The sequence below is a fragment of the Ailuropoda melanoleuca genome, chromosome 3 (assembly GCF_002007445.2).
Source record: "Ailuropoda melanoleuca isolate Jingjing chromosome 3, ASM200744v2, whole genome shotgun sequence".
Lineage (NCBI taxonomy): Eukaryota > Metazoa > Chordata > Mammalia > Carnivora > Ursidae > Ailuropoda > Ailuropoda melanoleuca.
The window spans coordinates 6935458-6950290 of record NC_048220.1 but is presented as its reverse complement, the minus strand read 5'-3'; the positions used below and the strand labels follow the sequence as shown (position 1 = coordinate 6950290).

Genomic DNA, 14833 nt, shown 5'->3' with positions numbered 1-14833 from the left:
TACATAAGCATGTGTCTTCCCAACCCCATGAAGGAATCTAAAATAAGAATTTAAAAATGGCTGATCAGATTACACACACTGCCAGGACTTTCTCCCCTTAAGAGCGGATGTCAGTGAACGCTCCCGGGTATCAACGTCTTCCATCAGGAATAAAGCACTCCGCCTTCAGCAAACTCACTTTCCTGGTCCTTTTGACCTCTCATAGAAAGCTTTTTTTATTGCTACACCTGTTTATTAATTATGACTGCTGTATCTGTCAAGGAAATTTCCCACCAGGTCTGGCAGATCTATTTCTATCTCCTAATGACATAGTATGTGTGTTTCATGTAGTGTTATCAGTTTTTCTTCTTGTTTTTTAAGAAAAAGACTTTGTTACTCTTCAAGGCATAATGATCAAAAAGAACTGGCAAGTAGATCCGATCCTAAAGTACACATTTCTTAACCCCTGTAACCTCTGAAAATGTTAAGATGTCAATTACATTTTCCATCAAAGAACATCCACTCAACTTTGGTGCTTATCCAAGAGCTTATGTCATAATGTCAGTTTCTAACATCAGTTATATCCCTCAGCGCTCATGCATTTTCAGAAGAAAACAACTCACATCAAAGTAATATTTGCCGAAATGTTATTTGATACATTTTTATAGCAACTTGAAAATTCCAAGTAAACTGAAAGTATGTTTAGCAACAAAATAAATGTAGCTTAGCCAGCCACCTTTTAGGTTTCTTGGTTTAAAGGCAGCAGTAAATTTGCAAGCTGCACCGAAATCCAGTTATTTTTATCTGGAATTTTATAGATACAGCCTCTCACAAAACCATGTCCCATGTGCTAGAAATGTCTTTTTTGGCATCTGGCTACACAAAAGCCTCTGATGAGATATTGTCTCCAAATTAGTATAATGTAATTTTTTTTTTTACTTTTCCAGAAAAATACGATGCCAATCTCTTTTCCCTCCTGAGCACAAGTCAGATTACTACCCACTGCTCCTTCAATTTTGCTGTAAAAGATTTTTTTTTTTTTTTAAGCTTGGACATCTCTGATGTTTTTGAGTCGCAAACCCTTAGCTGGATAAAACACACGAGGCCATTTCCAAAGACAAATTGCAGCCTGAGACTCATTTGGCGTTATCCTTAGTATCCAAAATAAAATTCATAGAAACGAAACTCGTATAAGTCTCAAGGAATTCATACACGGTGGAGCCTTAGAACAAGGAACTTCTGAAAGAGAAGGGGAGGCGATTCTGTTCATCTTGCTGATTCCAAGTATTTGCCCTCACGGAGTCACCGATGCTTTCTGGTCTATTTGTGGAACTTTTGTTTGCAGGAGAGCATACACACAGGGCCAGATCTTGTCGGTTTCTGTGCCGGAGAAGGTTTCCAACACCCCCTTCTCCCGGTAATATTCCAGGACGGGTTTGGTCTGGTCTTCGTAAGCCTTCAGCCTCTCGTTAAGTGTCTCCGGTCTGCCGTCCTCAGGCTGAACCAGAGGCTCGTCAGTCAGATCGTCCACGCCGACCGCCCTGGGAGGGTTAAATTCGAGGTTGTAGACGCGCCCGCTGCTCGGATGGATCCAGCGAGCAGAGAGGCGTTGCCGGATGACCTCCACTGGCACGCTTAGGTTCATAACCAGGTGTATCTGATAAACCCTCCGCAGGGCCTCGGCTTGCCGCAGAGTCCTGGGGAAACCGCACAGCAGCCAGCTCTCCTGGGTGAAGTTTTTCAGCTCGTGAAGGGTCAGCCAGGTCATGATGTCGTCCGGGATGAGCTTCCCCGGTCCATGAAAACCTTGGCCAGCACACCGAACTCTGTGTCCCGCAGCATGTTGTCTCGGAGCAGGTCCCCGCTGGAGAACTTCTGCAGCTTGAAGTGTTTGTTGACGCGCGACGCCAGGGTGCGCTTGCCCGAGCCCGGGGCGCCCATGAGCACCGCATGCAGGAGTCGCCTCGATGCCCCCATGGCTGCTGGGCCAGGCGGGGGCTGCCGACGGTTGGGCCCCCGCGCTTCGGGCCAGTGCTCCGGGCGGTGGGAGGGCAGCGGGGGCGGTGCAGCGAGGACCCAGCCCCGCCCCCACCCGGTGTGAGCAGGTGCGAGCAGGTGCGAGCAGGTAGGTATTGGACACAACCAGAGAGCTTCGTGACTTGGAAGACAGAGCCACGATCTCCTCCCACCATGCAGTGGAAAAGATGGTAAGTAGAAAAGAAAACTGCAGAAACGTGAGCTGTCGAGTCAGGGTTCCACCCTTCACACGTAGAAAATGGAAAGGGAGGGGAGAGAGGGTCTTTAAAGAAATAATTCAAGAACACACAAGAATTTCCCGGAATTGAAGGACGATGGGAATCACAGGCATAGACAGACAATCCAGAACATCGAGAAGCAAACATTGGCACAAGTGTGAGGAAGTAGGGCTCTCACACTCCATGGGTGGGGCGTCCTCACAGCTAGTGTGGAAGGCAGCTTGACGGTGGTTATTGAGGTTTTATAAAATTACTTCTCAGTGTCTTCCTTAGGGCAAACTCTCGAAGTAAGACAAGGAGGCACAGATAGGGTGTTTGCTTTGGCAGTGTTTGTACCAGTGCAAAATTGCTAATTCCCTAAATGGTCAGTAATAAGAGAAGAGCTAAATGAACCTTAGTCGACTAGCCCTGTGTTCGTAGCAGCTACAAAGACAGATCTCTGTGTGCTAACATGAAAAGACTTCGAAGACACTGTAAATGCAAAAAGCTGCAGCACTGTGTAATTTATATTCAGTTTATGCTAAAGTATATTACAATGTATATTTCAATATACCCAAGAAGTGAACTGGAAAGCCAGGTTTCAAGCAGCAGAAAAAGATAACTTGATTTTTGTGTTTAAAAGATTGCTCCATTTGCAACAATGGAACGAAGGGGTGCTTTTAGGAGGCTAGTTTAGCAGACCAGCAATTTTCCCTTTACTTCCCTCAATAGGAGTGAGAGTGAGCATCTTTTCATTTGTCTGTGGGCCATTTCTGCTTTATTTCTGTCTAGAACTTTTTTTTAAGATTGGATTTGTTTATTTGAGAGAAAGAGAGCTCGTGAGAGAGAGAGAGAGAGCATGAGCAGGGGGGAGGGGCACAGGGAGCGGGGAGACGCAGACTCCCCGCTGAGCAGAGAGCTGATGCGGGGCTCGAACTCTGGACCCTGGGATCATGACTTGAGCCCAAGCAGATGCTTAACGACTGAGCCACCCAGGGGTCCTCCGTGTAGAATTTTTAAACTGAGAGTTATCTGCTGATCACTTGCTTGAAAAGATGCTTTTGGGTTAATTTATTACACAAGCCGTGGATCAGATGCAGCCTCAACTTGGTCTTGGGTGGTCCAGTTGGCTCAATACCGCGTGGGACCATGGATCATATGGAACTAATGTTCGTGAGGGACTCCTGGGCCACTAACCCTCCATCCGCTCCATTTCTCAAAGAGAGCCATAGAAAGGAAATGTTGCGTTGTTCTCACCCGATAAGCAAGAGAGCAAGCAATTTCCAGAATAAAGATTTGGGGCGTAGAAACCTAATTTCTGTATTTGTAGTTTGTGGCAGCCGATGGAACTGCTACTCTTAATTGCTCTGACTTTTTTAAAAACATTGTTTCTTTTATTTTGGGTCTTTAAGTTAGTCATATACTCTCTCTTATTGTTGCCATAGTCAAAAGAGTTACACTGAATACATAAGAAGATTCGAAAGGCGTACGGATATTTAATAGAAATTTGGCCCATATCCTCCAGCAAAGGAAGAAAGAAATGATGTTGTAATTGCTTTGCATAACAAAGCAGCATACTCTTACTGTCTTTTAATTATATACACAAAAAGCGATCCCACCGAGGTCTTTCTATCCTCCAGGATAGATTTAGACTTGTAGTATATTCAACCTTTAATTGAGACACCTAATTTGGTACCTGAATGTGATCCCAGAATATCCCAGAGAGTATCTTTGGAGAGAAGGTAGCATTTGCTCAGCTACAGGTGCGGGTGGGCGAGGACGCGCTTTGCTGCAGCTTGGAACAGGCACGGAGGGTGCTGGGCTGCAGGTAGACATCAGAATCCTAAAGCACAGGGTCCTTTCTGGCTCCTGAGACCACCTCAGTGCCAGGCTGATGGCACTTAAGCCACTTGTGACATTGGTTATAAAACTTCACAGCATCTGGTTAAGAGATTATCTGGTCAAATACATAAAGGCCAGTAGCCTAAGAATACCATGGAATACATTTGGCTGCATTTAGGAGAAGTGGTTCGGTGCCCACCAAGTGTGATTGTGGGCAGTTATTGAAACTTTCTAGATGTTTTCCATGGTAACAGACGCCAAATGGTGTGGCCGTAAATGAAAACCAGCAGGAGCTCCTCACACGAGGCTTATTTTTGCAGTACTTATCATGTTGGGGTACAAATTTCCGAGTTAATTTCTTGCCCGCTCTCTGGGGAGAGTTAGCAGGACAGGGCATCCAAGGAGACGGAGCCGGAAGCCACAAGGAAGGTAAGAGGCTTGGTAATCATTCCCTCGTTGATTCAGCAGATGTTAATTGGGCGTTTGTCTCTGTGACTAGTTGTTCCAAGCACAGGGCTTGCAGCCCGTGTGAAAGAATGAAGCCTGAGCGTCTGTCCCCGTGACTCTGACCTTCAGGAGCTATTATGGGCTCGCTTTTCCCGCTGGGGAATGTGATGTGGTTCTAGGTCTCTGCGAAAGAACATTCCCCTCCCCACCTCTAGGTTTGATAACCGTGTTTTATTTTATTTTTTAAACTATTTTATTATGAAAATTTCAAAGATACGGAGAATTAGAGAAGGTACAGCCCCCGTGCACTCAGCACCTGGTTTCACAACGATCGATGTTTTGCCAATACTGTTCTATCTTCTTTCTTTCTGGAGTATTTTCCAATCTTGTCCTATCTTTTTTTTTTTCTGGGATATTTTAAATAATTACATTTTTCATTGTAACGGTGGATGTGTATGTTTTAAACTGTATAAGGAAGACTATAACTAGCACTCAAACCTAATATCTGATAGTGTTCTTGCTTAGGACAAAACTAAAACAGAAATTTAAGTTCTAGAACTGGTACGCATGGGTGTGCGGAGCTTGGCTGGCTCAGTCGGTAGAGCATGCAACTCTTGATCTCGGGGTTGTGAGTTCGAGCCCCACGTTGGGGGTTGAGTTTGCTTTTAAAAACAATGAAAACTGGAGCACAGATAGGGCAACATCCAGCAAGGGGGTACGTAAATGATGAAAGTTTATGAGCTGTCGGCAGAGGCAACCAGAAACGAAGAGGGAGTAGCAGACTTTCCCCTTCGTCTTCCCTCTCTCGGTGAGGTTAGGATGGTCAGAGAGAGTCGTCCTTCAGTGGAAAGCGCTTAGCATCACACCTGGCACTTAGTAGTGCCTCCGGAAGAGAAGCTAATATTGTTTGGGGAGGACGTCTTTGATTCCAGAGAACTGATGCTGGCTAATATTTATTAAGCACTTACTGTGTACAGACACTGTTGTTGGGAGATTAAAATATCTCATTTTGGGGGCGCCTGGGTGGCACAGTCGTTAAGCGTCTGCCTTCGGCTCAGGGCATGATCCCAGCGTTATGGGATCGAGCCCCACGTCAGGCTCCTCTGCTGTGAGCCTGCTTCTTCCTCTCCCACTCCCCCTGCTTGTGTTCCCTCTCTCGCTGGCTGTCACTATCTCTGTCAAATAAATAAGTAAATCTTTAAAAAAAGAAAAAATATCTCATTTCATCTTCAAAGCTCCACTGTGAGTAGATGGTAGGATCCCCAGTTTTGGAATTAAAAAATCGTCTTGGAGAACTTAAGTAACTTAAGGTTACAGAGCTGTTCAGGGGCTGGACTAGGGCTTGAATTGAAAGCCTGTGTTCCTCCAAAGGCCGGGTTTGGTTTTCTACCTGGCTCCCAAGACGACCGGCTGGCAGCTGGGGAAAGAACTAGTTTGGAGAACTGGTGTCAGCCTGACTCTTCCATTTGCTAACGTGGTGACCTTGAACATCTCACCCGCTTTTTCGGAGCCTCTGTTTCTCATGCCTAAAATGGGGACAGTAGTGCTAATGACCCGATTTGCAAGCACGGGATGAAATAATCGGTTATGGGAATCTGACGCTGGAGGCACTAACTATATGTCCTATATTCCCACATGCGATTTCGAGCAATCCCCTTCTCTCTTTGCGTCTTGGTATCCTCAGCTGTCAAGATGATGGGGTGACCCTTAAAGTGCTGGTAGGGAGAACATTCCAGAATTGGATTCCAATTGGGCCACAATAAATATTCCTGACTCAGAAGTTAATGGAAAGAACTGGATCAACTCCCATCCAGTGTGATTTTGTTGGTAATTATTTATAATCATTGTCGTCTGCATTCCTTAGCTAGCAGAACCTGACAATAGCAGGTTGCTGCTGCTTTGTTAGGAGGACAATCCCCGGGAGCAGAAGCAAGAGAATGGGAATGAGACAGAGAAGGAGGGGCATCTGAGCAGACATGGCTGGGCTGATTGCCACTAAGTACTTCCGATGGCTTTATTTTGTAGCAACGCCTCCGAAAAGCGGCATCTCAGGGCAGTCTGAAGTAAAAAGAAGAGAATGAATTTATCTTCCAGTCTCCATCTTCCATTGCACAACGTTTGGACCATGAGGTGTTAATTATTCTGCAATTATAGGTTGTGTGGTTCTGGGCTCCGAAGCAAGGTCCCTTATTGTCCCACATCTTGGTGCTCCCAGGGAAGCCAAGATGGGGGATGAGAGGTCTGTGCCTGGGTGTGAGGCTGGGCTCCGGCGGGGGGGGGAGGGAGCGCACCTGGAAGACGTTACTGGAGCTGGTGGCTTTGGTGGCAGTTGAAACAGGAGACAGGTGAGGCTGAGGGTCAGAAGTGTTCTCCGTGTGGGATACACTAACTCTGCCCGGCCAGCTGCCAAACAGAATCAGAGGGAGCTTACTTATAAGGACAGTGATGAAAGAGGAAATAATTCATAAAAACATCTGAAACAGGAACTCCATTTTTTTATCCTGAAAGGGAGGATAATAATAGTACACACCCATAGGTAATTAAGAAGTTATAGGGATTCAAGGAGTTAATATTTGTAAAGCATTTCAAACATATGTGCATACAAAAGCCACAGTGTAGATGTTTGTTTAAAAAAATGAAACACTAGCCTCGTGAGCTTAGGTGATGTCTGCAACTGTGCATGAATTTTACCTCGAAGGAAAAAGGAAAATATGGCAGGCTTCATAATTCACATTGTCTGAGCGAAATGAGACTGCTAATCCTGAAAGAGAGCCAGGAATTTACGTGGCATGAAAACCTACAGGGAATCGATCCCAAAGGACATTAAGAAGCAAAATAAATAAGGAGCACCCGAGTGGCTCAGTTCGTGGAGCACCCAACTCTTGATTTCAGCTCAGGTCATGATCTCAGGGTCGTGAGATCGAGCCCCATGTCGGGCTGGGTGCAGAGTCTGCTTGCGATTCTCTCCCTCTCTGTCTCTCCCTCTCCCTCTGCCCCGCCCCCTGCCTGCACTCAAAATAAATAAATAAATAAATAAATAAATAAATAAATAAAATGGTTTAAAAAGAAAAGCAAAATAAATAATATTTGCCAAGTGTTTAAGTAAGAGGTGCATTAGAGTTTCTCCTATGGCTGAATTCTTTGACTGATGCTTTACCAGATGGATTCAGATGACCTCTGAAAGCGAAGATAAAGAGATTGCGATTGGAGGCCTTCGGTTGGGTTATCTTGAATCAGTGGCTCTGCAGCGGCGGAGGCAGGTCCTCCCCACACCCCCGCCAGGGGGGACGTTTGGCAATGTCTGGTGATATCTGTAGTTTTCAGAACCTCAGGTCAGGGTAGGTCTGGCGAGTGGCTTCCAGTGGCTGGAGATAAGGGAGGCTATGAATACTGCATGGGGCATACCTATACTTAAAAAAAAAAAAAAAAGACTTGCTATTTATCTGAAATTCACATTTAACTGAGACCTTTGTATTCTGATTGGCTAACTCTAGCCGCCCTAGTAGCTTCGCTGTTCCTGCAGTGCACGGGACAGCCCTCCACAGGGAAGGATTATCAGGCTCCAAGTTTGCACAACCCCGCCCTCGATGAAGCAGACATCTTTGCACGCTTTCCTGGGGGAAGGGGGACCCAGGATGGATGTTAAGATACCTTTTCCTCGGTCACACTTTTGCTTCAGATGAGTTAGCTGACAATTTCAGGTCAAAACCTCTGGCCGTGTTTATTTATGTCGGTGGTGCTGGTGGAAGCTCGAGTCTTGTCTCCAGCCAACAGCTGGCCAAGTGGACATTGTATAGGGAGCTTCTGGGACACCCTCGTTACTCTTTAAATATCTCCTGTGTCCCCAAATCTTTATTCTAGAGAGAGCGTTCTCTCTTGCTAGTAGGGTGAGAATAAGCCATCACGTCGTTTTTTATGGCCCTTTTTGAGAGCAGTCAAGGGAAAGAGACTTCAGGAAGGTGCCCTCGATGCTGTCTTCATGGGAGATTAAGTCCAGGTTGGGGAGCTGACTATGGGAAAAGCTGGGGCAGACAGCATGGTGAAGGCCATTTTCTGGAGGAGGGGCCCATCTCTCTCTCTCTCTTTTTAAAGAATTTATTTATTTATTTGACAGAGAAAGAGAGAGTTCTCACGAGCCAGGGGAGGGGCAGGGAAGCAGGCTCCACGCTGAGCAGGCAGTCTGACCGGCCCTGGGATCATGACCCGAGCCAAAGGCAGATGCTTAACCAATGGAGCCACCCAGCCTCCCTGGGCCCATCTTTTGCCTGACCTGCGAGGTGGGCATTGGTTGGACTCCAGGGAGTGCAGGAGGCACGTGGCCCTGGGGGAAGGTGGTAGAAAAGACTTCTCTTCTCTGGCTGCTTAGCACCCCAGCTCCCATCATACTGCTTTGGTTTCATTAGACACTCCTTCCTGTAATAGCAACCAAAGAATCCCCCCGTGATATACATCACAGAGAAAATATTCTCTGAGTAGAGCTGGAAAAGGTCACAATTTAAACTCCCTCAGGAAGATACAAAGGAGTTAACCCCTCCCCTCCGAGTTAGCCCCTCCTCTCCACCTGCTTCCCAGGCCAGGCATGAGATACGGGGGGCTGCTGGTGTCTTCAATTTTTTTGTTTGTTTGTTTGTTTCTTAAAGATTTTATTTATTTATTTGCGAGAGAGAGCTGGAGCAGTGGAGAGAGGAGCAGAGGGAGAGGGAGAAGCAGGCTCCCCACCGAGCAAGGAGCCTTATGTGGGGCTCCATTCCAGGACCCTGGGATCACGACCTGAGCTGAAAGCAGGCTCCCAACCGACTGAGCCACCCAGGCTCCCTGTCTTCAGTTGTTGTCCAGAGGACACGCTTTGTAGAAGCAGGCAAGGACAGGAGAGGCTGTGTTACTAACCGTGAAAGGGGAAAACTAACAGATACACGGGAAAATCCGGTGCTGGCTGCCCTGCTCAGCTAACGTGCTTGCTTAAGGTGCCAGGTGCGCTGTACCTGTGCCGGCTCACCTGAGGTTAGAACATCTTAATCCAGCCTTCTTTGGGGGCCGTTTCTGAGCCACGTGCTCAGCTGTGGTGGGTGGCGTCTGCGTTCCCAGCTCCCTGCCACGGTGAAGAGAACCAAAGGCAGACCCATTCTTGGCCCGGTGTCAAGTAATAGCAGATGTTCTCACTGGTGACCCCGATTCACCCAGAAAGGATTCCATTACACATACTGTCCTCTGTTCAAAGGGCAGGGGAGTTTATCATCCACTTTTGAACGCTTGCCATCAAAAAATAGCTGAAAAAGAAAGTTGTAAGTAGTTTCAGTTTTCTGCAAAACTGACGTCCACGGACGGCACTTCCTTCTTCATCTGTGCCGGGAAACAGGGGACCTACTGATTTTCATAATGTGTCGTGATTCCCAAAGCCGCAGGTAACCCCTTGTCGGTTTCCATTTGAATCGGAGGGTTCTTGATGACATACAGTCCTTTTTTAAAAAAAAATAAACTTTTCTGGGATGCCTGGGTGGCTCTGTTGGTTAAGTGTCTGCCTTTGCCTGGGGTCGTGATTGGAATCGAGCCCCAAGTCTGCTCCCTGCTCTGTGGGGAGTCTGCTTCTCCATCTTCCCCTACCCCTGCTTGTGCTCACTTTCTCTCTCTCTCAGATGAATAAATAAAATCTTAATAAACTTTTCTGATGGAATGATGTCAGAGGTACAGAAACGTTGCATTGATGGGACAGAGAGTTTTCATACTTCCCCATCATCGGTTCCCCCTCTTGCTAATATCTTATGTAACAACCAAGGTACATCTGTCCCAACTGAGAAACTAACGTGTGTGTATTGCTATGCACTCAACTCCAGACTGAATTTGGATTTCACCCCCTTTTGTATTAATGTCCTCGCTCTGTTCCAGATTCCAGTCTACGTGACCACATTGCATCTAGTGGCCTGAGATTTTGAGAGAGGGAGGTGACGGGGAGGGGCAGAGGAAGAGGGAGAGAGAGAATCTGAAGTGGGCTCTACACCCAGCTGCAGAGCCCCTTGTGGGGCTCGATCTCACAACCCTGGGATCATGACCTGAGCTGAAATCAAGAGTCCGACACTTTTTTTTTTTAAATTTTATTTTATTATATTATGTTAATCACCATACAGTACATCCCCAGATTCCGATGTAAAGTTTGATGCTTCATTAGTTGCGTATAACACCCAGTGCACCATGCAATACGTGCCCTCCTTACTACCCATCACCAGTCTATCCCATTCCCCCACCCCCTCCCCTCTGAAGTCTTCAGTTTGTTTCTCATAGTCCATAGTCTCTCATGTTTCATTCCCCCTTCTGATTACCCCCCTTTTCTTTATCCCTTTCTTCCCCTACCGATCATCCTAGTTCTTATGTTCCATAGATGAGAGAAATCATATGATAATTGTCTTTCTCTGCTTGACTTATTTCACTTAGCATTATCTCCTCCAGTGCCGTCCATGTTGCAGCAAATGTTGAGAATTCGTTCTTTCTGATAGCTGAGTAATATTCCATTGTATATATGGACCACAGCTTCTTAATCCAGTCATCTGTTGAAGGGCATCTCGGCTCCTTCCATGATTTGGCTATTGTGGACAATGCAGCTATGAACATTGGGGTGCATATGGCCCTTCTCTTTACTACGTCTGTATCTTTGGGGTAAACACCCAGTAGTGCAATGGCTGGGTCATAGGGTAGTTCAATTTTTAACTTTTTAAGGGACCTCCACACTGTTTTCCAGAGTGGCTGTACCAACTTGCATTCCCACCAACAATGTAGGAGGGATCCCCTTTCTCCACATCCTCTCCAACAATTGTTGTTTCTTGCCTTGTCTATCTTTGCCATTCTAACTGGCGTAAGGTGGTATCTCAGTGTGGTTTTGATTTGAATTTCCCTGATGGCTAATGATTTTGAACATTTTTTCATGTGTCTGTTAGCCATTTGTATGTCTTCATTGGAAAAGTGTCTGTTCATATCTTCTGCCCATTTTATGATTTGTTTATTTGTTTCTCGTGTATTGAGTTTGAGAAGTTCTTTGTAGATCTTGGATACCAGTCCTTTATCTGTGGTGTCCTTTGCAAATATATTCTCCCATTCCGTGGGCTGTCTCTTAGTTTTTTTGACTGTTTCCTTGGCTGTGCAGAAGCTCTTTATCCTGATAAAGTCCCATAAGTTCATTTTATCTTTTATTTCTCTTGCCTTTGGAGATGTGTCGTGAAAAAGGTTGCTCTGGCCGATGTCATAGAAGTTGTTGCCTATGTTCTCCTCTAGAATTTTGATGGATTCCTGTCTCACATTGAGGTCTTTCATCCATTTGGAGTTTATTTTTGTGTATGGTGTGAGAGAGTGGTCAAGTTTCATTCTTTTGCATGTAGCTGTCCAATTTTCCCAGCACCATTTATTGAAGAGACTGTCTTTTTTCCACCGGATGTTTTTTCCTGCTTTATCAAAGATTAGTTGCCCAAAGAGCCGAGGGTCCATTTCTGGGTTCTCTATTCTGTTCCATTGGTCGATGTGTCTGTTTTTGTGCCAGTACCATGCTGTCTTTGTGATCACAGCTTTGTAGTACAGCTCGAAATCCGGCATTGTGATGCCCCCAGCTTTGTTTTTCCTTTTCAACAGTTCCTTGGAGATTCGGGGCCTTTTCTGGTTCCATACAAATTTAAGGACTCTTTGTTAGTTCTTTGAAAAATGTCCTCGGTATTTTGATCGGGATAGCATTGAAAGTGTAGATTGCTCTGGGTAGCATGGACAAGAGTCCGACACTTAACCAACTAAACAGCCCAGGTGCCCCATTTCCTGTAGGCTATTAATAGTACCTTTGGCATGTGAATTGGTGGGAAGCGCATGACACCTCTTGGACTTTGTCCTTGGAAGCAGGACTGGGGAGGGTTCTAGAAAGATAAGAGGGGAAAGAGGAACTAGTTATTCTTTTTGATGCTTCCTACCTTCTCTTTTTACCATCTGCCCCTTCCACTATTCTTTCTGTCCTGGGTACCCACATCCCCTGGTGTAGGTGAGCCCTCAGAACAAGTCCTTGATAATCAGCGAGGAATGACAGGAGGCCGGCTTGTCAGCCTTCAAGAGATAGTGCAAAGCACCATCAGAACTGGAGAGAACAGGGTTTCAGTGCCTGAGCTCCAAACCTGAGCATCTTACAACTCAAACGCATGTGTGTCAAGCCAATCTCATCTTCCCCTGCAAGCTGTTCTTCCATCGGTGTTGCTAACTTTAATATCTCCATGGTTGCCAAAGGCTGCTTCCTGGGAATTGTTCTTGACTTCTGCCTTTTTCTCTCCTGTCACTAAATCCTGCCACTGAATCAAGTGCTACTATTCCTTTAAAAAAAAAAAAGATTTTATTTATTTATTTGAGGGAGAGAAAGAGAGAGAGCATGTGCACACAAGTAGGGGGAGGGGCAGAGGGAGAGGGAGAAGCAGACTCCCCACTGAGCAGGGAGCCTGATGTGGGGCTCGATGACAGGACCCTGAGATCATGACCTGAGCCAAAAGCAGATGCTAAACCGACTGACCCAGGCGCCGCTCAAGGGCTACTGTTCCGAACTGCAGAGTCTTAATCCTCTCCAGCCCCAGGCTGTCATCCTCCTTGCCTGAGCTCACACCGCCTGCACTCAGCGTGGGACGCCCTGCCTCCAGCCTCGCCTCTCCACTCTGTCTTCAGCCCGGAGGCTAGAGAAATCAATCAGTCTCACTCCCCCAGGGGAAGCTTCCCCTCTGGGCCTTAGGACGGATCTGATCTTCTGATACAGTTTGCGAAGGCTGCAAAATCTCTCTTTCGCTTATTGTCTCTAGTCTCACTTCCGATCCCCTTTGCCCCAGACTTCGTCTGCCAACATAACCGGCTTTGTGCACTTTGTCAAGTATGTGGTGCCCCCCCTCCCGTCTGGGGTGTTCACCCTCGCCCTTCTCTCTTGCTTGGAAATCTGCTCCCATGCAACTTCTGTCAGCTTCAGTCTGTAGCCCAACTATGCCTTTTCTGCAGGAAGCACTCTGACCAAGCCTCTCTTCTGACCAAAGCCTCCAGTGAGAACCTCATGTTGTTGGGGCCCCAACCTTGGGCCCCGTCCTTGGCCTGCTGAGGTGCAGTTTTAGCAAGAATCTTGCTCTGTCTGTTTAGTGAGACTCCCCCCCGCCCCGCTTGGTATCCGATTGCCATCCTCATCCCCCACTCTTGACACTTAAGTCCCTGGCCTGCCTCCAGCAAAATTCCTCTTTGGCCAGTTCAGCAAGAATCCCCGTCCCTGGATGTCTCCCCTTAGTGATTTTCCATCCGCTGACCCCCTCGCTCTGCTAGTTGGCTCTGGATCCCCAGCTGTTGCTGCTATCTTCGGAATCGAGCTCAGTCCATCTTGAAATCTCTTTCCCCAACTCCAGTCGTTACTGAGTACCATCTGCCTTGACCACCTTGACCTACTGCCCAGCTTGGTTTCCCTTTAACAACTCCAGACTAGGTCACTTCGGTTTCCCCCATCGTGATTCTCATGCTCTCCTGTTTATAATTGTGTTGTTTTCTTACTGAACTGCAGGTCTCCTGCGAGCAAGGATTAGGTCTTGGTCCCCTGTGCCTCCCCAGCACAGACCAGAATCTTGGCACATGTAGGACACAATCAATATTTGTGGTGTCATGGAATGAATTCTCTGGGTTGCTCCCTTGCCTGTAGACACAGCCCACTGCGACAGGTAGTTGGGTCCCCGCAGAAGGTGGTGTGGCAGGCCCCTGCTGTGGGTGCGACGAATCTGTCTGCGCTTTCAGACTGTTGTGTGTTGCCCAACCCAAAGTCCTTCCTGGGTCTGGTCCGCCCTGGAGCAGAAACACTGAGCTGATTTTCTCCAGCAGCGCCTGCCTCCCTGGGGAGAACTGGGCCCTGCCTCAGTCCTTCACTTACTCAGGCTGACTCTTTCTCCACGAGTGCCTCACGTTCACGATCGCACCTTCTGTCCACCTGTCCACCTGCCTTTCTCCCCATTTCCTGGCTAGCACGAAAAGTAGACGAGGCCTCAATTAATGAAATGTGGGGCTCGGGCACAAAATGGTGATTGGTAAGTTATTCGTTTCAGGTAACCATTACTCGTCTCGCGTCTGTCCCTGCTTGTTCATTTCACTGATGTGTGGAAGTAATCGACTGGTTTTGCTACCTTTTGGCATACTGGTAAAGACTGTCGGATACATCTTAAGTTTGAATGGGGGGTTTCTGAATCTTGAAACAGAGAAGTGGCCAATAATTTTCGAACCAAAATATCTTGATTTTTAATGCATTGTGATGAAGCTTGGAATATGGGTAGAAGCAAACAAGAAAGTGATTGTGTCAAAGTTACCTTTTT

General features: G+C 46.8%; 1 protein-coding gene and 2 long non-coding RNA genes across 4 annotated transcripts in view; 1 reads left to right on the top strand and 2 right to left on the bottom strand.

Moving 5' to 3' along the window:
- Nucleotides 1-1242: 1242 nt before the first annotated feature.
- Nucleotides 1243-1956, bottom strand: LOC100475651 (GTP:AMP phosphotransferase AK3, mitochondrial-like). The gene is given in 2 exon segments (XM_034655892.1): nt 1243-1773; nt 1776-1956. Coding segments are annotated over 2 exon segments (681 nt in total). The 3' UTR covers nt 1243-1273.
- A 3659-nt stretch (nt 1957-5615) lies between these two features.
- The window catches only part of LOC109489969, a 70632-nt gene continuing 61414 nt past the window's right edge, over nt 5616-14833 (top strand). The window contains exon 1 of the long non-coding RNA XR_004623956.1: nt 5616-6632. This is a non-coding gene — a long non-coding RNA (uncharacterized LOC109489969). The remainder of the gene's footprint in view (nt 6633-14833) is intronic.
- On the bottom strand, nt 6438-9588 carry LOC117801440. Of its 2 annotated transcripts, XR_004623961.1 has the most exons (4): nt 9499-9588; nt 7660-7907; nt 6794-6905; nt 6438-6560 (listed from the first exon to the last, which is right to left on the bottom strand). It is a non-coding gene; the product is annotated as an uncharacterized LOC117801440 (long non-coding RNA). The 2 variants fall into 2 exon arrangements; XR_004623960.1 differs by lacking the exon at nt 9499-9588 and having other exon boundaries at nt 7660-8047.